Here is a 22,932-nt window from a genome sequence, read left to right as displayed (position 1 = left end):
AAATTGAGCATAGAATTATGTAGTTGCGTTTTCTAGAAGTACATACATAGTCCAACGGATGACCTATTTATATTTGTTTGAAATCGATTTACATACTTTTGTCACATTGTAACAAACGTATGACATGTTTATGGATAGATCTAGGCAGATTCACATTTAGATAAATATCAATTTTTTAATTTTATCCAATTTCATGTTAGTAGTCCTGTTTAATATACCCATAGTGATGAAGGGTATAGTATAGTCGGCCCCATCCGACTTTACTACTTTCCTTGCTGGTTTTTAATACAGGCAAGCCAAAACCCCATCCCTTATTCGGAATTTTTATGTCGTAATTTGACACTTCAGATTCCTGGTAAATATAAAAAAAAACTTCTTCTCAGAGAACTTTTTATATAAATGTGAGCTAATCTGTCAAACCAATATAACCTCTCTCTCTCATCTAATTTGAAAGCAACAGGTCAAAACTTTCATTTCTACCTAAATCGAAAATAGTATCCACTTAAAGAAGACAATAATTTTACTCACAATTACCCTTCAAAGAAAACCCTACCGCTCATATCTCTACAGCTAAAAACGACCTGCTCTTATTATGATTTATGCCGCACTTTCTTTCTAAAGAAATTTAACAATGGACGAAATAAAAAGGCGATTAAATATGGCCGCTCGAAAAAAAATGGAAGACCATTGAATCATAACCACAAGTAGACGATATATAACCAACAAAAAAAAATAGCATCTAAGGATTCATTTGGTAGATAGAAGTGAGAAACTTTTGCAGGTTTTTGTTAAAAAGTAATAATTTATATAACGAACTTAAATAGTCCGCAGCTATTTAACACATTAGGCGACACATGGGTACTCTAAACCAATAAATTTAATTTTGTTAATTTTTATACGCCAAGGTTAATTCTAATACTAAAATTTGACGTAAATTATTTTATTATTATTATTTTTTTTAATTAATACAATTCCAGTTCAAAAGGAATAATCTGTTACACAATGAAATACTTCCATCCTACTACTGAATTTTAATTAAATTGGTTTTAAATGTGGAGGAGGAACTCTTTCGTGCCATTATCTCCTGTGCATTATTGTCCTAATTTTTGTTTACAATTGAGATTTAATATTTTAAGGGAAATAACTGAAAGTCCTGTAATGGTGAGAGGATGCGTGCAACTCGCCCCTCTGTTTTGTGTGTGTGTATCAAGTTTATTGAAATGAAATAAATCTCTTTTTTCCACCAGGCAGTTACTTCTTTGACTTAATTGACCACATAAATTATGTATTATTTTTTGTGTTTCCTAACCACAGGATATTACGTATCATCCCCTTCCCCGAATTTAATATGTCCGTTTTATTATTATTATTATTATTGTTGTTGTTTTTTTCTTTTTTTTATTAATACCATATACCATACAAACTTTGTGCATTCATATATATTTGACAATCTAACATTCATCTCGAAGCAAGTCGATTCACACTTTATATATATTCTCCAACATGTGATGGAATTTCATAACGTCGTCTGTCCGTCCATGTATTTTGGCACAGTTCACTTATTTAACTAACCCTATTGATATTGGAGAAAATCGGTTCAGATTTAAATATAGATCCCATATATAGTTTCGTCCCATTTTATGTAAATGATGCACGATTGGGACAAAATTTTGCACAGAGTACTGAATTAGATTTAGATATAGCTCCCATATATAGTTTCGTCCGATTTGTTGTGAATGATACACCAAACTCCCAATATTTGTCCGATTGTGCAAAATGTTGCATAGCGAATGCAATTTAGGAAAAAATGATGTTTGATAAGGTATGTTGAAATCGCTTCAGATTTTGATATAGGTCTTACATTTTTTTGTTCGATTTTATGTAATTGGTGCACCGAAGGGCCTATGTTTGTACGATTTAGACGAAATCTGGCAGAGGGTATTACATTAAATTTACAGCAATAACAAAATACAAATGGTGTATACAACGTTTGCTCAATTAGGTCCATGAGTTTATATATAGCTCCCGTACATAATTTAACTCGATTTCATACAAACGAATCCGAGTCTGCAACATGCAATTTTTCATTGATTTCAGAATGGTATGTGTATGGGGTTTTTCAATTGGTTTATATATATATATATTATATATGTATATATTATATATATATGTATATATTATATATATACATATATATATTATATATATATATAATATATATATATATTAACATATCTTGTATGTACCAAAAGTGGTGAAGGGTATCATATAGTCGGCCCCGTCCGATTTTGATCTCTCCTCACTGTTTTTTTTATTATTTTATTCTGGTTCAGACTCTTCTGTTTCGAGGTTCAAGTAGGTTGCAACCTGGATTGATTGCGTCCAAAGCGATTCCGGAGACAGGTGAGTGGGCTTAGCTGGGCAGTTGAAGAGATATAACGTGAGGTGGACATTCATAACGCCTAACATGGTTAACCTATGTCATTGCAATGTTTTATTATTTTATTCGGATTCAGACTCCTCTGTTTCAAGGTTCAAGTAGGCAACCTGGATTGGTAAGCTGGACAGTTGAAGAGATACAACGTATTGTGAGGTTCAAGTCCACATGCAGCGAATGTGTTTGGTACCGTACTGTCAATACGGGCCCAATATGAATTAAGGCGGCTGCACCAGCCTGACCTTAATTGAGCTAAAATCACTCCCATCCCAATTACATAATGCAACTGTCGTTCTTTTGCTGCTATAGGTGGTGGGCAGCCTCCAAAAACTGCATTTACAAGGTATTCTTCCATAGCCTGGGACACTGCTTCAATGTAAATGCTGTCAATTCCTGCTCGATAAACCTGATGATCTAGGGATTCTCCTTTATGCCGTTCTAGGTCTAGAAACCTATCTATATGGTGATGGCATGGATGAATCCGGCGATCAGGTACTGCATTAACAAAATGACGATGTACGCCTCCACTGGTGTCATAAGGACAGGTTTGAATGTTCTTCCGTTGCGTATCGCTTACATTCGGAAAGCAGAAGATCAACAAGGTTTCTTTATCAGCACCCCGAATTTAGGAACCTCTTCCTGCTTGCGCGGACGAATTAAATAATCTAGAACAATACTAAATCAGAAATATAGACATCTAACCTTTCACAAATGTAATCGATAATGTGGAATTTCAAAAGGTAGAAACAATTCCGGAAATATAATACCTCCTTGGGGAACTCCCTGTTTCGCCCTACGGGTTTTGGACTTCTAGTTTCTGAATACCGCAAATAATTGACGACCACACATATAATTTAATATTCAACGTTTCAAACTAGACCGGAAGTTGGTCTTCTCTATGACCTCGAACAGCATAGCGTGATTGACAGTATCGAAGGCTTCCGATAAGTCAAGAGCCACAAAAACTGTCCTATCGCACGGCCTGTTTATGTTAAGTTTTGTAATTATATGCGTAGTTATGGCATGTAATGCTATTGTTCTTCTACTGGAGACAGAAGAGAAATCGGCCTGTACAACTCACCTCTCACCTTGCCTGATTACAGTAGCGAGACCAAGCGGCGATTGGTAAAATTTCTGAAACCTTGCCAATCAGCTTTCCCATGGTTGAGGAAAGTGCGACATTCAGAGATAATGAAATCGGATGGTCTATTTACGGAGACTATGATGGGGAGGTGGTCTGAACCAAGAGAAATTACGATTTGCCAGACCAAGTTATTTATCAGACCCGGTGCACAATGGTGATGTCCGGTGAACTGTGGCAATCTCCTCTAATTTTCATTCCCCGTGCAAAACATGCAACTATCAATTTGCTCTGTCAGCGCTGAACTCCTCTGGTCATTACCTAGGTTGGAAAGCTAAAGTTCATGATGAGCATTGAAGTCTATCCTCCAAAAAAAAAAAAAATGTCAGGTAAAAAACGCGAGGAAAAACTATTCAACGACGAGATGTAGTCGTTAAGCACCTCTATCTCGGCAGTTCCACACATGACTGCGTAGAGGATACTGTGGGGGTGTCTCATATTCCGACAATGACGTTGGCGATGATAACATTGACGGCAAAGATGAAGAGGACATCATGAGAAAGTCGGCTAGGAATTGAACCGGCGCTAAAATGCACCATTACATGTATCCATTGGCTGAGGTGACAGCTTCCGGTCGGAAATGTCCACCGAGTCAATCCGGTGGATAGAACCAGCCGCCTTGGGATTACAACTGTATGTATATGATTTTTCTGATTTTATCAGAAGGTATTTTACTGGTTCTGGGTTTTGACAGCTACATAGTTCTTCGATTGTTTCTGGTGGTTTGTTGCTCGGAAAGGGGTTGTGCTATTGTTGCCTGTCTCAGACGGATTTATGTATGTGGTTACGGGATGACTGAAATCATATACTGACGGAATGCTGTTACTTTGAAGACATTAGAGATTTAGCAAACATGGGTATATCGAATGGAGGGGCGGGTGGGATAGGGCGGTACTTAGCGGGGTGGGAAGGGCGGTACTTAGTGAAGGTGGTCCTCGTAGCCCCCTTGAAGGTGGGCTCGGTCGGTTGCACCGGGTGGTGGTGGGTTGGTGCGGTGGTTTGGCGACGTGCGTGCTGGCTGCCGGTGGCTGCTGCAACGTGGGCTTTTTCATGCTTCCACGAGTTTTCATGATGGCGGTTTTGTTGAGTGTTTGTGTCCGTTGCCGCGGCCCATTGGTCCCTTGGTGCAGTCAGTGAGGACAGCATTTTAATTGTCTGTGTTCCGTGTTCTTGTGCATCGTTGTTGCTGCTAGTGACAGAGTTCTGCTTGCCACTTAAGTGCATTGTGCCAGTTTTTGTATTGGGATACCAGTTCGAACTTGGGTCAAACTGGGAGAGGCTTCGGTCTCGGGTCTGATAGGAGTTTATCCGTACAGCGAGTGTCAGGTGCCCCTGGATTTGTCAATCCAGCGTTACTGTTGGTGTGGACCCTGGGAAGCTTCACGGTTTGTGGTTTCGCCTATCACCAAGGGGGAGAGTGTACCTTCTGTATGTTCTCCAATTGGTTCAGCACTTCGGTGATGGTGCGCTGGTGGGCATAATTTCGCCTGTGGCTCAGCCACTCCGAGGTAGGCCAAATGGCAGGTACTCACATTAATTTCTCCAGATACTGTCGCCTTTTCAAAGATAATTTTACAGGTTCTCCTTCTTGAACGATGCACTAATTGGTGGTGTCAAGAAGTTTTTTTTTTCAGAGGCCCCCTCGAATATTCTGTTTGAATAGAAATAACTGGCTCCATTTTTTAGTAGTACATTTGTTACTCTCAGTCTTCCAGCTCAATGGGTATGGAAATTCTTACTTCAATCAAGAAGTCTCCATCCACTTCTATTCTCTCCTTAATTTGGTTCAGTTTTTAGTATTAACCACAGTGATATTCATAATTCCAGAACATGCAAGTACCTTCTACCAATTTATAATTTTTTCACGTTTTTATCGGCTTCTTAGTACGAGAATAGACCAAATATTTTTTTGTTTTAATAAAGTTGTTTATAAAGTTTTATTTTATCGTAAATTTAAAACTAAAGTATATTCCAACTGTTAACTGATTTAATTTCAATTCGATAAATTAAGCAAATTATACATCATATCGATAACTCTCCACTATACAATAATTAGCGAAGACAGTAACCAATTTCTTAAAATAAAGGTAATCATTCATAGCACGCAGTTGATGTATATATCAAGTATTAAAAATCACTTCACCTATTCGTGGCAATGATAGATGTCGCCTTCTGAAAAGAGTAGTTATCGAAATTGTCGATAACACGTGTCAAATCATTTCAGCCAAACGATTGTCCGGTATTGTTTACAATCTGGATTTTGTGTGATTGACTTCTACATAGTTTTTGCGTGAAATTCCAAAAAGAAAATACTAAAAAAGACTAATTTAAACAATTAAAAGGAAATTTCAATTTTCACTTCGCTGTGTAATGAATTTATTCCATTAAACATGGTGAATGTTATGAAAGGTGTCCTTGTCGAATGGTAAGTGCCTGTGGTCATGCATCAATATCTTGGAGTGAATGTGTGTTCTGCCACAATGTTTTCTTTCATTTCATATCCACATAGTCCAAATCATCCGGTATACCAAAGGCCTTATTCAATTCACGATCTTCCTTGTCAAATTTACGTTTACACCAGGTTTTAATCATGTAAATATTATCCGTCCAACGATTGGCAGCTTCGAGAATTTTCTGGGAGAGAGTGTACAAGATGGGATGGACGAAATGTGGAGGATAGGGGATTAGATACATATGGTTTGTTAGTGTGTTTAAAGTAATGTGCTGGTAATGAGATATAAAAAGTAGAGTAGTGTTACATCCAAGGAAGCTACCAATTCTAATAGGTATAAAATTTTCAGTACACCTTCGTACCAAGAAACCAATAATGAGTGTTTCTTTTTTTAGAATAAATGATACTCCGGAGTTTTTCAATAGGTCTTAAACAGAAGGTCCTTTAAAGGATGAACTTCAAACGGGTTTCCGATATACAGAAAACCGACATATAGGAGATTAAAATGTCTTTCCATTTTTCAATATATAGGCAAACAAGACGCATATTTATAGATAAGCAAACTTGGAATTCTAGATAATTTTTATAGAGACAAGACCAAGTGGTCTTCCGATAGAAGAGCCTTTTGGAATGACAGGAGATCCAAATCCGCCATGTTTATGTAAGCACTCCTCAGTACCGGCAATTCATACCAATGAAACCCTAATGAGGTTTTCCGATAGATAAACGATAACAGATAGAGATAAGACCAAAAGATTATCCGGTAGACCAAGAGATCTTTTGGTAGATAGGAAAGCAAGTACTATTTCATAATTAGATGACCCAGAAGCATTTCGATGGATAAGAGACCAAGAGGGCCTTTCTTCTGTAGACTGAAGACAATTCTTCGTCTTCCGGAAATCCCCAATTGTTTCAGAAAATCCCCATAATGCAGGGGAAAACAATTCGAATACTTTGAAAACAGCATCCAATGAGGCCATCAATGAGTAGTCATCCAAAGACAATACCACAATATGGAAAACCTGCACAGGAGTGGAATACTTTACAAGAAATTGCGGAAAATTACGCAAATCTGGGGATATTCAGGATTCAACTGGAGGTTGCCTCAAAAATAAAAAAATTCTCCCAAGAATGTGGAGTTTAAGAAGACCTAGAGCTCTTCTATGAGTATAAGACCTAGATCTCTTCTATGTATAGAAGACCTAGAGCTCTTCTATGAGTAGAAGCCCTAGAGCTCTTTTATGAGTAGAAGACCTAGAGCTCATCTATGAGTAGAAGACCTAGAGCTCTTCTATGAGTAGAAGACCTAGAGCTCTTCTATGAGTAGAAGACCTAGAGCTCTTCTATGAGTAGAAGACCTAGAGCTCTTCTTTGTATAGAAGACCTAGAGCTCTTCTATGTATAGAAGACCTAGAGTACAGAAGATCTAGAGCTCTTCTATCGATAGAAGACCTAGAGCTCTTCTGTGGATGGAAGACCTAAAGCTTTTCTATGGATAGAAGACCTAAAGCTTTTCTATGGATAGAAGACCTAAAGCTTTTCTATGGATAGAAGACCTAAAGCTTTTCTATGGATAGAAGACCTAAAGCTCTTTTTGAGGCAATGTCTAGAGATCTCTTCCATAGATAGAACCCTCTAGAGTTCTTCTATAGACATTAAAAAATATTAAGACTTATTACAAACCTCTATAAAAACTGTTGATGACAATTATCTATTCGGTGCTTACCTTTGCATCTGTGTCCTTTTGTCGAACCTCCTCATAGTTAATATTGCTGCTATATTTCGCTTCCTGCTTCGCTAAATTGTCCTTTTCCTCTTGCAGAATATGGATTTCTTTTGTTAATGCCTCTATACTTTCCTGATCATCTAATGCACCATTGGCCTCTTGCAATTTCGCCTGCAGCTCATCAATACGTTTTTGTATTTGAGAAGTTTTCAACTCCACATCCTCCAATTCGCGTTGGAGTTTTTTCAGGTTTTCACTAGAAGAGAATTACCTTTAATACCAACAACTTTTCGTAATTTGCATAACTCACCTTGGAAACGACCAATAATAAAAACTGCCAGCAATTTTTTCACATTCCACCAGGCCATTGTTGACCAATTCTTGGAGTATACCCTTAACCGATTGCATGACAACACCCTTCTCTTTCGGGGCAATACGTTCCAAATCTTTTAGCTGGAAAACATCATTGGTTTCGTGGAACAATTCCAATAGTTTGGTTTGTTTTTCTTCAGCCGAAAGGGGCTTACGTTTGGACATTTTGTCGTACACTTCTAAGAGTCTGCAAAAAAACAATATATAAGAATAAATTTCATACAGAATAATAACTGAGTTTTTCTTATTTTCCATTACAGCGATCCTGCTATGAAACAATTTTTATTACATTTGGATGAGAAACTTGCATTGGGACGTAAATTCATAATCCAAGATTTGGATGAAAGCCACCTCTTCATTTCCACAGATATTGTTGAAACTTTGCAGGCTCGTGTTGATGAACTCATGGATCGTATTAGTTTCCCATTGCATGAGAAGGAAGCTTAAACCATTAACAAAAATAATAACAAATAATTTTTATTACATCTAAAAATAAAACTATAAAAAAACCTATCCCAAAATGACTGGCCGAGAATCGAATCGCATTAAAGATGCCGAAAAGAAACGTGTACTCGATGAAGCTGCTCGCCAAAGACGTGCCCGCAAAGCACTCGAAGCCCTAGAGCAAGATAACTTTCATGATGACCCCCACGCCGATTTGGTTATGTCCAAAAAGGTACCCAAATTTCAGGATAATTTAAAAAATCCCAAAGAAAATCGTAAATCGAAACGTAAAGGTCCAGAATATTATCGTGCAAAATATCGTAAAAATTTCGCTCAACTTTTGGATGAAGAGAAACAGTTGAATCCGGATCCACCAAATTATACAAGCGCATTAGCACCGCCACCATCAAAGCCGGCTCGACATTTTTGTGCCGTTTGCGGTAATTTCTCGAAATATTCATGTACAGCTTGCGGTACGCGTTATTGTTGTATACGTTGTTTGGGTACCCACCAGGATACGAGATGTTTGAAATGGACAGTTTAAAAACGTAATTGGGAGCAGTCTTTCATTTATTTTAGTATTTAGTTGTAGAAATTTAAGTTTTATAAATAAAAATTGAAAAATAAATCGGAAATAGTATTTACTTTTGATTAATCAAATATATAGAAGGCCTGGTACTCCTGTATGGATAGAAGACCTCGAGCTCTTCTATCGAAAGATGATCTGGAGGTCTTCTATAGATAAAAGACCCATAGCTCTTCCAAAGATAGATAGCTCTTTTACGTATAGAAGACCTAGAGCTCTTCCTTGGATAGAAAAACTAGACGTCTTCTATGGTTAGAGGGCCTAGAGCTATTTTATAGATAGAAGGCCTAGAGCTGCTCTATGGATAGAAAACCTTGAGCTCCTCCATGGATAAAAACATAGAGCTCTTCTATGTATGGAAAACCCAGTGTTCTTCTATGGATAAGGGGCATAGACCTCTTCCATGGATAAAAAAACCTAGCCTCTTTATGGATAGATCTAGAGATCTTCTATTGATAGAATACCTATAGCTCTTCTATGTATAGAAGACATAGAACTCTTCCATGGATATACGATCTAGAGCTCTTCTATATAAAGTTGCAGGCTTAGAAGTCCAAAAGGTAGATGGATGACCAAGTAGTCTTCAATAGCTGGAACAGGAAGAGGTCTTCAATAGAGGTAAGATAAAGAGGTCTCGTGTAGATAAAAACCCCACTTCAACATAGGTTTAAATCAAGGGAACAAATAAATCTTAGGCCCGGCCTTGAACCAATATTTTATTCGTCCTGAGATAGGGAACTTTAAATCCAAGCTGGGGCCGATGTATTTTGGGTACAATGGGTACATTTTCAAAGCGGTTGAAGTCCTGTTTAAAAAAATTAATATTTTTTAAAAATAATAGTTTATGTGGGCTACGCAACAACGTTACCTTTTCAAAAAATAGTTTTCGTAGTGTAAAGATGCAAACACCGGTTAAAACCATTGTTTTGGAAATTGCCGGAAATTTAAACCTTCGGCCGGAAATTTAAACCTTTACCCTGTGGACAGTAGCACCACCGGTTACGACACAGTATCTCCTTTTAAATAGAATAATACGAATTTATTCCATAAAATAATTTTTGCAACCAACAGTTCAACCGCTTCAAATTGATACCCATATGGCCTTAGCGAATTTTAAAAAGCATGGAAAAATACTAGGAATTTTGGAGGTCCATAGCTTGTGCAAATTTCAAAACTATCAGAGCTCAAACCATATACTGTTTTTGTTGCAGATGTCTCTGGTTCCTGAGCTACTGGTCTCGAAGGTTTCCGTATTGCCATAGAAGATTTTATAACGAATGGGAAACACATTGGTCCCAGCAAAAACTTTAATGGCCATATCTCTTAAGGTATGAACTTCCGCATGCGGTAAACATTTCAAAATAATTCACGACCGGGCTCTGAATTTGGCATGTTCCTCGAAATTTCCATTGGTAACACTTCTGCCAATGGATGTGTCAATCGGAATAAAATCATTGTTTCGGGATTCGAATATGCGCGAATTGTCAATTGATTAATACTCCATTGCTATCAATGAAAGTTCTCATCTAGTTCGGAATACAGACTTTTTCATGTAATTTATTTCCTAAAACTTGGAATAAAATTAAAAAAAAAATACTTACCGCGCAATAATATTTACATTTTTTGACAGAAATGAAGTTAGGTCTCATGTCAACACATCTAATTTATTGCTAATAAAATAGGTGTGTTCGTTTACCTTTCCAATAAAAATTACTCGGTAACTTTTGTAAGTACAATAAACTCTCGATAATATGAACCCAAAACAGAAAACACTCGATAATGTGAACTAAATAATGTCGGGGTGGTTCATATTTTCGAATTTGTTCACATTTTCGATTCGACCAGCTTATTTACCGCTAATTCCCTGATTCTTTTCAATACTTCAATGCCACATTATCGAGAGTTCACTGTAAAGATTTTATTGGCTAGATCAAGTCCAAATATATGACCCATCGATTCACTTCATCTGTTACCTTCTGGTAACATGCACTCGCGGATTTTTTTGAATTTTTACCACATGTAGACATTGGGGTCCTGATTACAACGGTATACTTTTTTTCTTGAGGAAATCGGTAATTCCGGATATATGGGGCTTCACAGTTCCCTTGGGACTCTTGTATTTTCTTACGATTTTTAAAACATACTGAGGCAATATGGGTATCAATTTAAAGCGTTTGACGTCCTGATTACCCAAACACTATTCAAATTTAAAGGAGATGAGATCGCGTAGCCGGTGTTGCCACCTGTTCATTGGAGAAAGTTCTAAATCCCTGGCCAAAGCCACCTACCCTCAAGTTACTATATGTCCATAGGAGAAAGCCTTAAATCACAAGCCGAAGTCCAGCTACCCACAAACACCTATATTGTTTTTCGGAATTGAAGAAGGGTCCCGCGGAAATTTGGAGACACATATCTAAGGAAGTAGGGACTTATTTGATAAGAATATTATAGTTTTGTAAATAGGGGTTCAAACGCCTTAAAAATTTAAAAGTCATGAGAAAATACAAGGGAACTTTTGGAGTCCCATATCTCCGGAAATACAGATTTCCGCAAGAAGAAAAAGTATACCATTGTAATCAGGGCCCCAATGTCTACATGTGGTAAAAATTCTAGACTAAGCCGAAATTTCAAAGCGATTCACGAGGGGGCCCTAAACTAGACATGTTCCAGATATATAAAAAGTTTTGCCACTTGTTTTTCTACGGGAACACACCAATGGTCTGTTTCCGTACTGCAAGAATCTACTACTTGGTCTGTTCCCGTACTGCAAGAATTTACTATTTTTACTCCGATAACACTTTTTTCCTTTATGATATCGAAGAAAATAGTAAAATCTACTTTTTTTACTACGATAACGAATTTTCCTTTATTATATCGAAGAAAATAGTAAAATTTAGTAAATTCTGGCGGTATTTCTCACCTTACAAAAATAACAATTCTAATCAGAAAATTAATGTATTGCCGCTAACCTTAAAAATGTCTTCGATGAAAAAAAATCGATACCCTTGGAAATTTCTCCTCTTGTTATCGGTTCGAGCGATAACATTCTTTTTGTAGATTTTATTCTCTTTTCGTATTTTTTTCAGTCGTCGTCAGTCAGTATTGAATTCTTCCAGCTGAGAAGGCTGAAGAATTTTGAGATTTTGTCGAATTAATAGTTTGAATTTGTGAATCTACGTCGGAAAGTCGTTAGTGTTCTGGTAACATAATGGCAGCCACATTAAGATTGCTCCAAACACAGGTAAGTTTCAGCGCCAGTTAAATGCCGGAATTATAAACAAAACTAAAATGCGATAATTAAAAAAAAAATAAATTCCCAAAAATTGGAAAAAAATAATTTCTGATTGATTATGTGAATGAATGTGATTTTTTTGATTTCGGGATTATGTATGTTATCAATTCGAAGAAATAACCACTTTAGATTCGAAACAAATTGATTAGCGGTATGACATAGTGCGTTTTTGGCGTTAATATTTCTTTTTGGAATCCCCATCGGCCGAACTTCTGCTTCCAGTGATGTGGTGTTGTGCAATTTTTTTTTCTTCGGTAGGCAAACAAAAGTGTTTGCATAAAAGATATTCTAACCTCAATTTAGTGTTACCTAACCGTATGAACGAGAATGGATGGATGTCTTATTGCTTTTGGTGGTGTTCACCCTCCCGTTATCGTGCTGCTTATTGTCATCTGTGGGTGCTTGCTTGAGATGCAATGGTGGTGTGGGGAGGTGGATGACCTCAAAAACTATTTACTTCGATTTTAATGGAAGAGGAAGGGATTATTTTTCCACTCGTTTTTTGCAATTTTGTTGCGATTTGGCCGATAAGTTCGCATGTCAGTTGATGCATTTTAGGCCTAATTGTCAAATCAGTTGTTGTTGTTTTTTATTTTCTTATTGGACTCTGTCCCATTTTCTTGCTTCGTTCTACTAAACAATGAACAAAAAAGTTCGATGGATTTAGTAGCCAAAATTCAATGTTAATTTTTGTTGTTGTTGTTGTCGAGTAGCATCCCTAATTATTTTAGAAGTGAAAGTAATGTTTATTTTTATTTTAGTCTAATTGACTTAGCAACGTTTAAGTTTTGTTGTTGTTTTTCTCTATTTTTTCGCATAAACATTGTAAACAAATAAGCTTTTTTTTTGCAATGGCCGGCCTGCTTATCATTAATAACAAATAATAAAAATCATGTAATCGAATTATGTTTATCGATTACAGCAGTAATCATGTAATGCGTATTCATGGTTGTATTTTTTGGGAGTGAATTACAGTTAAGTCACATTTACACCGAACATGTTTTAATATAAATAGTCATTTAAGTTGTCATTCCCTTTATACTTCTGTCAAATAAGTGAAATATGTTCAGTGTAAATCAGGCTTTAGAAGATATGAAATACGTGGTCTATTTTATTTATTCTTTCCATCAAACACTCAAAAAGTGGTAAAAAATATAAACGTAAAATCCAAAATAGTAAAGTTGGCGGAATTTGGTTTTTATTTTTTTTTAACAGCTGTTTATTAGTGGGGAAAATATGGCATTGTTCACATTGGATCTCGCCACGGACTCTCATCAGTTCTCTTAATTTAGGCATAATTCTCCCCAGAATATATTTTTAATAAAATGTTTACAAATTTCAAATATTCTTGTAGGTCCGGGGTAAGAATAATTCCTATACGCATTTTTATCTGTTCCAGGGCCTGCAAAAATCTGCTATTATCTAAAGTTCGTTTTATCAGTTATACATTTGAAAATTTTTTCCAGTTTCTGTGTACGGCAACGAACATACACCTTTTTTTGGATGGCTTCGATGTGTTTGAAATTTTTATCACGAAAATATATGACTTTTGTGCAGGAAGTACATACTTTCTGAGATATGGGCCATGAAAGTTCCGAAAATGCATATAACATAGGTATTTATGAGGCGATACTATATAAAAGGTAATTTTGATCGCGTAGCCGAAGTCATAAATTCCCTACTTGGAAAAAATATAATTTAAAAAGGAATTGGGATCGCATAGCCGAAATTTGCACCTGACCATAGGAGAATGTCTTAAATCCCGGTCCGAAGGTCATATATGTTGAAGAATTTTTAAATAAAATGAGATTAATATGAAAGCATATAGTGTTAGCTTTACAACCATACCAATATTTCCTTCATCGGCCTTTAATTGGCGAAGTCATAAGAATATGAATTTTCGGAACTTCCAATGCTCATATCTCGGGATAGTTATATATAAAAGTTATATATTTTCGTGATCAGGGGGACGAGAACTACTTGTGGTCAGAAAAATCCGAGATGGCCTTCTAAACTCAAGTTCTTCTATTGGTAAAAATGATCCGATTTCTTTGGATCATATCTCTTACGGATAATTTGGAAAGGATTCGCAAATGTCCGTCCGTGTGCACGATAACTCTCAAAGGGAGTAACCGATGTTATCCAAACATTGCATATCGTAATATTTATTCCAAACATAGATCATGTTCGAAGATAGAGGACCTCGGTACAATCTTCTGCCACCTCCCACACAAGAGGGTCAACATTTTGCTGAAAATGTATTTCATTCAAACATCGTTGTTTAAGTTGGAAGAGCCAAACTTTGCAAATCTTAATACTTCCACTACCGAAGATTGGTTAACTCATTCAAGTATCTCGCCCAACAAAGTGTCAAAATTTTAAAAAAAAAAATGTTAATTTAATACAAAGGGAATGGAATGTCCGATTTGATCCAAACATTGCACATCATACTATTTTTACATTGGCTATGTCAAGTGCGCAGAGGGACTCATCGGTCCACTCCTTCAAGTAACTCCCCCATAAATTGTTAAAATTTGTTAATTCAATGTAAAGCCAATTCAATGTTCGATTTTACCCAAACTTTAACCATGGTAATATTTTTAACAATCCTAGAACAAATCCGAAGATGGGACAAATGGGTCCACTCCTTCTGGTACGTCTCCCACAAAGTGTCACTACTTTGAAAATTTATTAATTCAATATCAAATGAAAGGAATCCGATTCGAAACTGTCATAATATTTTTACCTTGGCTCCCATGATTTTTGAACTGAATTGGTTCTAATTTGATATGCTGATATTCCTAGATCAAATCCGAAGATGGGACCCATCCGTGGCCACGCCTTCTGATACCTCTCCTACAAAGTGTCAATATTTTGAAAATTTATTAATTCAATATCAAACTAAAGGAATCCGATTCGATCTAAGCTGCCATAATATTTTTACCTTGGCTCAATCAAGTTCGAAAATGGGACGCATCGATCCACTCCTTCTGGTACCAACCATCCACCCAGTCAATATTTTTTTTTTTTAATTTCGTTAATCCAATGTCGTATTTAATGTCCAATGTAATCCAAACTTTGCCAATTGTAGTATTCTGAAGATGGGAATCATAACTCTACTCTCTTTGCTACCTCCCAACAAAAATAATAAAACCTTTGTGTAATTCCATAGACCTCCGCAGATCATAAGCTGAGGGTATATATCTGTCGGCAACACAGACTAACACTTTTTTACTTATTTCTATCATTGGGTAGAACTATATTTTTACCAAAAACTTGCCCATGTTTCTAAGCTGTCCCCATATAATACTACCTCAAATTATTAGATATTTTAGTAATTTTGGGCAAGCTTTTTAATCAAATGTGCTTTTGTTTTATATTTTTTGGGTTAGCAAATCTTCTTCCTATCAAAAATTGTTCAATTGTAACCCAAGTTTCAGGGTAGTCCCAATATTAAGTTAATTCCCATTTTTCGGTGTTATGGAGATCTTGCGCATGATTTTTGATTCTAATTAGATATGTTGAGTTCTTATTGGGTGTCAAATATTTCTACCAAAAAGTATTAATTTCGGTTCATAGTGGTACCCTTAATTTTTGCTATTTTGAGGTATTCAGATCTAATATAGTGAATGTGACCCTTAAAATATTTTCTTAATCGAATGAAACAATTCATATTTCTACTTCAATCTCCTTTATAGATGAAACATATTTCTTTTTGGTCCAATGCAAACTCCCTATAGGTCTGCATTCCTAAGAATTTTTTTTAATTTTTTCCCACTTTGGAGGCATAACCTGGAAAATCTTCACATTTCCTTTTTAACTCGTGTTGATTTTTTCTTTATCAATTTCCCAAAATATTGACCCTTATTTTAGAAGTAGTTACTAACTAAATTCGTTAATGCTTTCCCAAATCTTTTGCCACATTTTGATTATCAACAACAATTTATATGAGGCTTTTCAAAAAAAGTGAAGTGGGACATAAAATCTTCGACACAGATTAAAAGATTGAGGCGATTACAATTTGCAAAAAAATGAATGTTGGTCAAGGTTTTAGGGGGGAATGTTGAGATTATTAATTTTTATTAAAAAAATGTACAGGAATCCAAATATATAAAATTTTAAATCCTTTGTTTTTCCACAAGTAATTACGTTTTTTAAATATTTCAACAATTTCTCTGTTTCGTAAATATTATTATGAAGTCTGTTGAATAATACCCCATACCCATCTAGTCATAAGATTAAGACAACAACAACGAAAAATAACAACAAACATTTTTTTGCAAATGATAAGCTATTTTTATAAGCATGCTTATATTACGTACTACATATACTTATATTTTTTATATACGTACATACATATGTTTTCTTTTGTTTTTTTTTTTTTCTTCTTATAAATCAAACGCCACACTTTATTTTTTCACCTACTCATATAGTATACTTGAGTTTTTCTAGCCGATAAGAGTTGGGAATTTCTATCAAGTGTTGTAGAGGAGGGGTCTTGCCGGCCGGCCGGCCTTCCGACTGAACACCCACCCCTTCTTTTTTTAAACTGAAATACTGATAAGATTGAAATTTACGTGTGAGGAGTGCAGACGTAATCATCTTTATTATAATTGATTTGAATTAATTTTAAAAAAAATTGCAAATCAAATGAACTTTGAACTACTACTGAGCATATTTTTTCTGGCTATATTTGAAGAAAAAAAAATTGTCAGAAAAAATAATTTGTTATTTATAGTTTTGGCCTATAATTTTTATGTTCTTTAAATATTTTTTTTTATAATTTTCTATTGGTTTTTAAATGATTTAAAAATATAGCAAAAAATTATTCTTTTTTTATTTTCAAAATAGATCATTATTTTTTCTTGCAAAAAATATGAATATTGCTTCCCTTTTGCAGTTGCATATCACAATTGGCATATAATTAGTCACGTGCCATTTGCCAATTCTATTACAACACTTGTTGTTGTCTCGTATACAATTTGTATTGTAATTAAAACAAATAAACACAATTTCTCCATACATTGTTGGTTCATGGTCGTTCATTGTGAGAACAGCAATGCAATTTATACTGGGAACACTCCTAGATAGGTGTACGAGGGCAGTTCGGAAAGTTTTTAGCCTAGCACAAAAAGTGCGGTATAAACAGAAAAAGTTAAGTGTTTTGAAAACTTCCATCTGTGTTATGAACACATGTTAAAATTTATTTTTAGCCTAGCACAAAAAGCGCGGCATAAACAAAAAAAAAGGTAAGTGTTTTGGAAACGTCCATCTCTGTTATGAACACATGTTAAAATTTGTTTCGATCTGGCAACTCCTTCATGTAGAAAAAGGTGTTCAAAAAAGATGCATTCGCAATTATTTTACAATGAAAGCACGCATTTCCAATTTTTCCAATGTAAAAAATTGCGGACGTGTCTTTTTTGAACACCTGTTTCTATATGAAGAAGTTGTCAGACCGAAAAAAAAATTTATACCGCGGTTTTTGTGCTAGGCTAAGAATTTTCCGAACTGCCCTCGTAGTATGAGAACCGCAATCGGCTACATAATTCATAAGTGTATACGAAATGTGTTCAGGAGAGATTGATATGAGCAATTCAACACAGCAGGCACTATTTTTTCACACTATTCAATTGAGTAGTCCATTGGAAGTACATAGTTTTAATTGAGTGTTCCACATTTTTGTTGTTGATTATGAATAAAATTGATATAAAAACACCGTAACACAAAATTGAAAAATATTTTATAAACCAATAAGGAAAATAATAAAGTCGGACTGGGCCGACTATATGATACCCATCACCACTTTGGGTATATTCTACAAATGTATCCTAACAGAAGTCGCCTTTTCGAGGGAACATTGATATGAAATTGAACAAACTTAAAAATGTGATCTTTATTATAGACCGACTAATATCAATCCCTACACATGTCATTCTGCAACCTATGCTAAATTTTGTTAACATGAATATATCGAAATTATATATGGAAGCTATGCTATATCTAAATCTGAACCGATTTCAAGGAAACTTGGCCGATATTAATTTATATTTATTTCAGTACTTTGTGTCAATCGGTCTAGCTATGGGTCTTTAGTGCACCATTTACTTAAAATCGGACGAAAATATATATGAGAGCTATATCTAAATTTGAACCGGGTTTTCCCAATTACAATATTGTTCGTCCCTGGGCCAAATAAGTGACCTGTGTCAAATTTCATCCAATAGGGATCATAAATGCGATCTGTACTATGTTTACAATTTAACATGGATAGACGTGGACGGACATGCATAAATCGACATTGAAAGTAATTCTATGCATATTCTCAAAAGGAACCATGTGTCTATCTCATTTCCTTTTGTCCGTTGCAAACATATGCACAAAGACATAATACCCTGTACCACATTATGGTGAAGGGGGACCCGATCGATTTTATGTATTTTGAATGTCACCTCCTGGTTTTAACCCATTCTAACACTTGAGACTTGTGAGTCTATAAAAAAATATATTTTTTCAAATATCCCAGCCCCTTTAAAAAATTGATTTTTCAAGGTCCATTATAATTTTCACAGTTCCATGGAGAAAGACCCAAAACCCCATAGTCATGTTAATTCGTTGAAATTATATCCAGGCATTGATTTTATCGATTAAAATATCAAAAAAAAAAAATATTTTCGGACTATGTTACTAAGTTCGCAACTTTACATAATTTCTTTAATGCTTCTACATATTATGCGCTACCTTCATTGCGCCAAAAATGCTGATTTTTCTCTTTAACCACTCTCCAAAAAAAAAAAAAAAAATCATATAAAAACCAACAAAAATTGTGAAATTCTTCGAATATTCCAAAAAAAAATTAAAGTTGACAACCGGCAGTAAGCGCGTGACTCCTAAATACTAAGAAACATATACAAAATATGATGCCGCCGAATTTATAAATCAAATATTTGCGTGTGACGTTTATTTTGAATGGTTATGCGTCCTGATACCAACACCGGGTGTATTGTTGCTGTGCCACAACAATAATTGATAAGAAAAGACCTCGACGACTTCTCCCCCAATAATCTTTGTCGTCAAAAGAAGCAGACAGACAAGTCTATTAAAAAGTATTGTCAAAAAAATTCCAACTTTCAAGGCCGCCCCACAATCAGCGAAAAAAATAAAACAATAACAACAACATTTAACTAAATTAAAATATCACTTTGCCCCCGTTCTCCTCTCGCTCTGTTTAGCATACAATTAGCACAATGTGGCCAAAAGCAAAAACAAACAAATTGATACTAGTCATTAACACCTAATAGTGGAAAAATGGGTGTTGGGTGTGTGACTTATGACGTCCTCTCATAAAAAAATATTTATTTTTAAAATTTTTATCAATGCCCATCGGATACGTGGAAGGTGAACCACTTTTTTCTATTAAAAAATTTCTCCGGTCCCAAAAGACTACTTTTTTATAAAAAAAATAAATACTCAGGCCTGTGTAGCCTTTAAAAAAAATATTTTGTAAAAATCCAAGCTTTTCCTCTAATAATTCCCAATCACTTTTTTTCTATTCTGTTTCCTTTTTTCTAGGTGCGCAAAGCCGGCCAATATGGCTTGGACATGCAGGCCCGTCAATTCCATGCCTCCCAATATACCGCTGCCAAGGTAGCCCTTTCCAAATTCGACAATGACGTCTATTTGCCCTACGACAAATTGGCCAAAACTTTGGATGTTGTCAAGGATCGCTTGGGCCGTCCCTTGACCTTATCCGAAAAGATTTTGTACTCTCACTTGGACGATCCCAAGAATCAGGATATTGAACGTGGTACATCGTACTTGCGTTTGCGTCCCGATCGCGTTGCTATGCAAGATGCCACCGCCCAGATGGCTTTGTTGCAATTCATCTCGTCCGGTTTGAAGAAGGTCGCCGTACCCTCCACTGTGCACTGTGATCACTTGATTGAAGCCCAGATTGGTGGTGTTAAGGATTTGGCTCGCGCCAAGGACTTGAACAAGGAAGTCTACGACTTCTTGGCCAGTGCCTGCGCCAAATACGGTTTGGGTTTCTGGAAGCCAGGCAGTGGTATCATCCATCAAATCATTTTGGAAAATTACGCCTTCCCCGGTCTGTTGATGATCGGTACCGATTCGCACACTCCCAACGGTGGTGGTTTGGGTGGCTTGTGCATTGGTGTCGGTGGTGCTGATGCCGTCGATGTAATGGCCAACATCCCCTGGGAATTGAAGTGCCCCAAGGTTATTGGTGTCAAGTTGACCGGCAAAATCGGTGGATGGACCTCGCCCAAGGATGTTATCTTGAAGGTAGCTGATATCTTGACCGTCAAGGGTGGTACTGGTGCCATCATTGAATACCACGGCCCCGGTGTCGATTCGATTTCCTGCACTGGTATGGCCACCATTTGCAACATGGGTGCTGATATTGGTGCCACCACCTCGGTGTTCCCCTTCAATGAACGCATGGCTGCCTATTTGAGATCCACTGGCCGTTCCGGCATTGCCGATGAAGCCAAGAAGGCCCAGGCCAAGATCTTGTCTCCCGACAGCAACTGCAAATACGATCAGGTAATCGAAATTGACTTGAACACCTTGGAACCCCATGTCAACGGTCCATTCACTCCCGATTTGGCCCATCCCATTAGCAAATTGGGTGCCAATGCCAAGAAGAACGGTTATCCCGTGGACATTAAGGTTGGTTTGATTGGTTCCTGCACCAATTCGTCATACGAAGATATGGGTCGTTGTGCCAGCATTGCCAAGAATGCCATGAAACATGGTTTGAAATCGAAGATTCCATTCAATGTCACCCCCGGTTCTGAACAAATTCGTGCCACCATTGAACGTGATGGTATCTCCAAGGTGTTTGATGAATTCGGTGGTACCGTTTTGGCTAATGCCTGCGGTCCATGCATTGGTCAGTGGGATCGTAAGGATATCAAGAAGGGTGACAAGAACACCATTGTGACATCTTACAATCGTAACTTCACCGGTCGTAATGATGCCAATCCCGCCACTCATGCCTTTGTTACTAGGTAAGGGAGAGAGATGAGGAGAGGTGATGAAATGGGTATTGATTTTTAATTTCCTTTTCAGCCCTGAATTGGTAACAGCCCTTTCCATTGCTGGTCGCTTGGACTTCAACCCCCTTACCGATGAATTGACCGGTGCCGATGGCAAGAAATTCAAATTGGACGCTCCCTTCGGTGATGAGTTGCCTTCCAAGGGCTTCGATCCTGGTATGGATACCTATGATGCTCCTCCAGCTGTAAGTTTAAGAGAGATTTGTTTATGTTTTTTTAATATAATTTGATTTCATTTTGTTGATGCCTTCCTTTAGAGCGGCGAAAATGTCAAGGTTGCTGTCGATCCCAAGAGTCAACGTTTGCAACTTTTGGAACCCTTCGACAAATGGGACGGCAAGGATCTCACCGATTTGACTGTCCTCATCAAGGTCAAGGGCAAGTGTACCACCGATCACATCTCCGCCGCCGGTCCCTGGTTGAAATACCGTGGTCACTTGGACAACATCTCCAACAACATGTTCATCGGTGCCACCAACTACGAGAACAATGAAATGAACAACATCCGCAATCAACGTACCGGCAAATTCGGCACCGTTCCCGAAGTTGCCCGCGACTACAAGGCCAATGGCATTAAATGGGTGGCCGTCGGTGACGATAACTACGGTGAGGGCTCATCTCGCGAACATGCCGCCCTGGAACCCCGTCACTTGGGTGGCCGTGCCATCATTGTCAAGTCCTTTGCCCGTATCCACGAAACCAATTTGAAGAAACAAGGTCTATTGCCCTTGACCTTCGCCAATCCCGCTGATTACGATAAGGTAAGGATTTTTGAGAATTTATTTTTTGTTGTTCCGAGTGCTAATTTTGAAATTTGTTGTAGGTTGAACCCACCAGCAAAATCTCCTTGCTTGGCTTGGCCAACTTGGCTCCTGGTAAACAAGTCGACTGTGAAATCAAGAACGGCGACAAGGTCCACAAGATCAAGTTGAACCACACTCTGAACGAACAACAAATCGAATGGTTCAAGGCCGGTAGTGCCCTCAACCGCATGAAGGAAATCTCTGGCAACTAAGTTGTATTTTTCCATGCGTTCTTCACACCTCAGTTTAAAACAAAAAAAAAAAATGTTCTTTAGTCGATTCGATATCATTTTTTTTTCGTTTCACATTTGGTATTCAAATTTAGTTAAATTAATTTTTAATTCCGTACGTTTTTATTAAATTTCCCCTCCCCATACCTTGCATGATATTTTAAAAATATTATCTGTAAAAAAGAAAACCTCATTGTTTGTATGTAGAAGAGAAGTCAATTTTATTTTGCAAAAATCAAAGAATCGAAGAAAACGATACCAATTGTTATTCAAAAACAAAAATGCAAAGCAACAACATATTTATACACCATTAATATACTTACATCTCTTATATAATATATATCTATTATTATTTACTACGATATTGTA

General features: G+C 36.7%; 4 protein-coding genes across 4 annotated transcripts; 3 read left to right on the top strand and 1 right to left on the bottom strand.

The window, feature by feature from the left end:
* The first annotated feature begins 5,948 nt into the window (after nt 1–5,948).
* LOC133330932 (general transcription factor IIH subunit 5) lies at nt 5,949–8,575 on the top strand. The gene is made up of 2 exons (XM_061539330.1): nt 5,949–6,003; nt 8,389–8,575. Exons 1-2 carry the CDS (start codon nt 5,969–5,971, stop codon nt 8,573–8,575), a joined length of 222 nt encoding a protein of 73 aa, XP_061395314.1. The 5' UTR covers nt 5,949–5,968.
* On the bottom strand, nt 6,069–8,293 carry LOC133330926 (meiotic nuclear division protein 1 homolog). Its single transcript, XM_061539325.1, has 3 exons — nt 8,067–8,293; nt 7,757–8,012; nt 6,069–6,302 (listed from the first exon to the last, which is right to left on the bottom strand). Exons 1-3 carry the CDS (start codon nt 8,291–8,293, stop codon nt 6,069–6,071), a joined length of 717 nt encoding a protein of 238 aa, XP_061395309.1.
* A 44-nt stretch (nt 8,576–8,619) lies between the features above and the next one.
* LOC133330928 (zinc finger HIT domain-containing protein 1) lies at nt 8,620–9,119 on the top strand. Its single transcript, XM_061539327.1, has one exon. It carries the CDS (start codon nt 8,649–8,651, stop codon nt 9,114–9,116), a length of 468 nt encoding a protein of 155 aa, XP_061395311.1. The 5' UTR covers nt 8,620–8,648; the 3' UTR covers nt 9,117–9,119.
* A 3,240-nt stretch (nt 9,120–12,359) lies between these two features.
* On the top strand, nt 12,360–22,560 carry LOC133330927 (probable aconitate hydratase, mitochondrial). Its single transcript, XM_061539326.1, has 5 exons — nt 12,360–12,399; nt 20,023–21,482; nt 21,544–21,715; nt 21,788–22,291; nt 22,354–22,560. The coding sequence occupies exons 1-5, from the start codon at nt 12,367–12,369 to the stop codon at nt 22,543–22,545; spliced, it is 2,361 nt and encodes a 786-aa protein (XP_061395310.1). The 5' UTR covers nt 12,360–12,366; the 3' UTR covers nt 22,546–22,560.
* Nucleotides 22,561–22,932: the final 372 nt, after the last annotated feature.

This window comes from Musca vetustissima, unplaced genomic scaffold (assembly GCF_032173495.1).
Source record: "Musca vetustissima isolate MV318-11 ecotype Yass unplaced genomic scaffold, APGP_CSIRO_Mvet_v1 utg157792, whole genome shotgun sequence".
NCBI classification, from domain to species: Eukaryota; Metazoa; Arthropoda; class Insecta; order Diptera; family Muscidae; genus Musca; species Musca vetustissima.
This window is presented reverse-complemented; position numbering and strand designations above follow the sequence as displayed.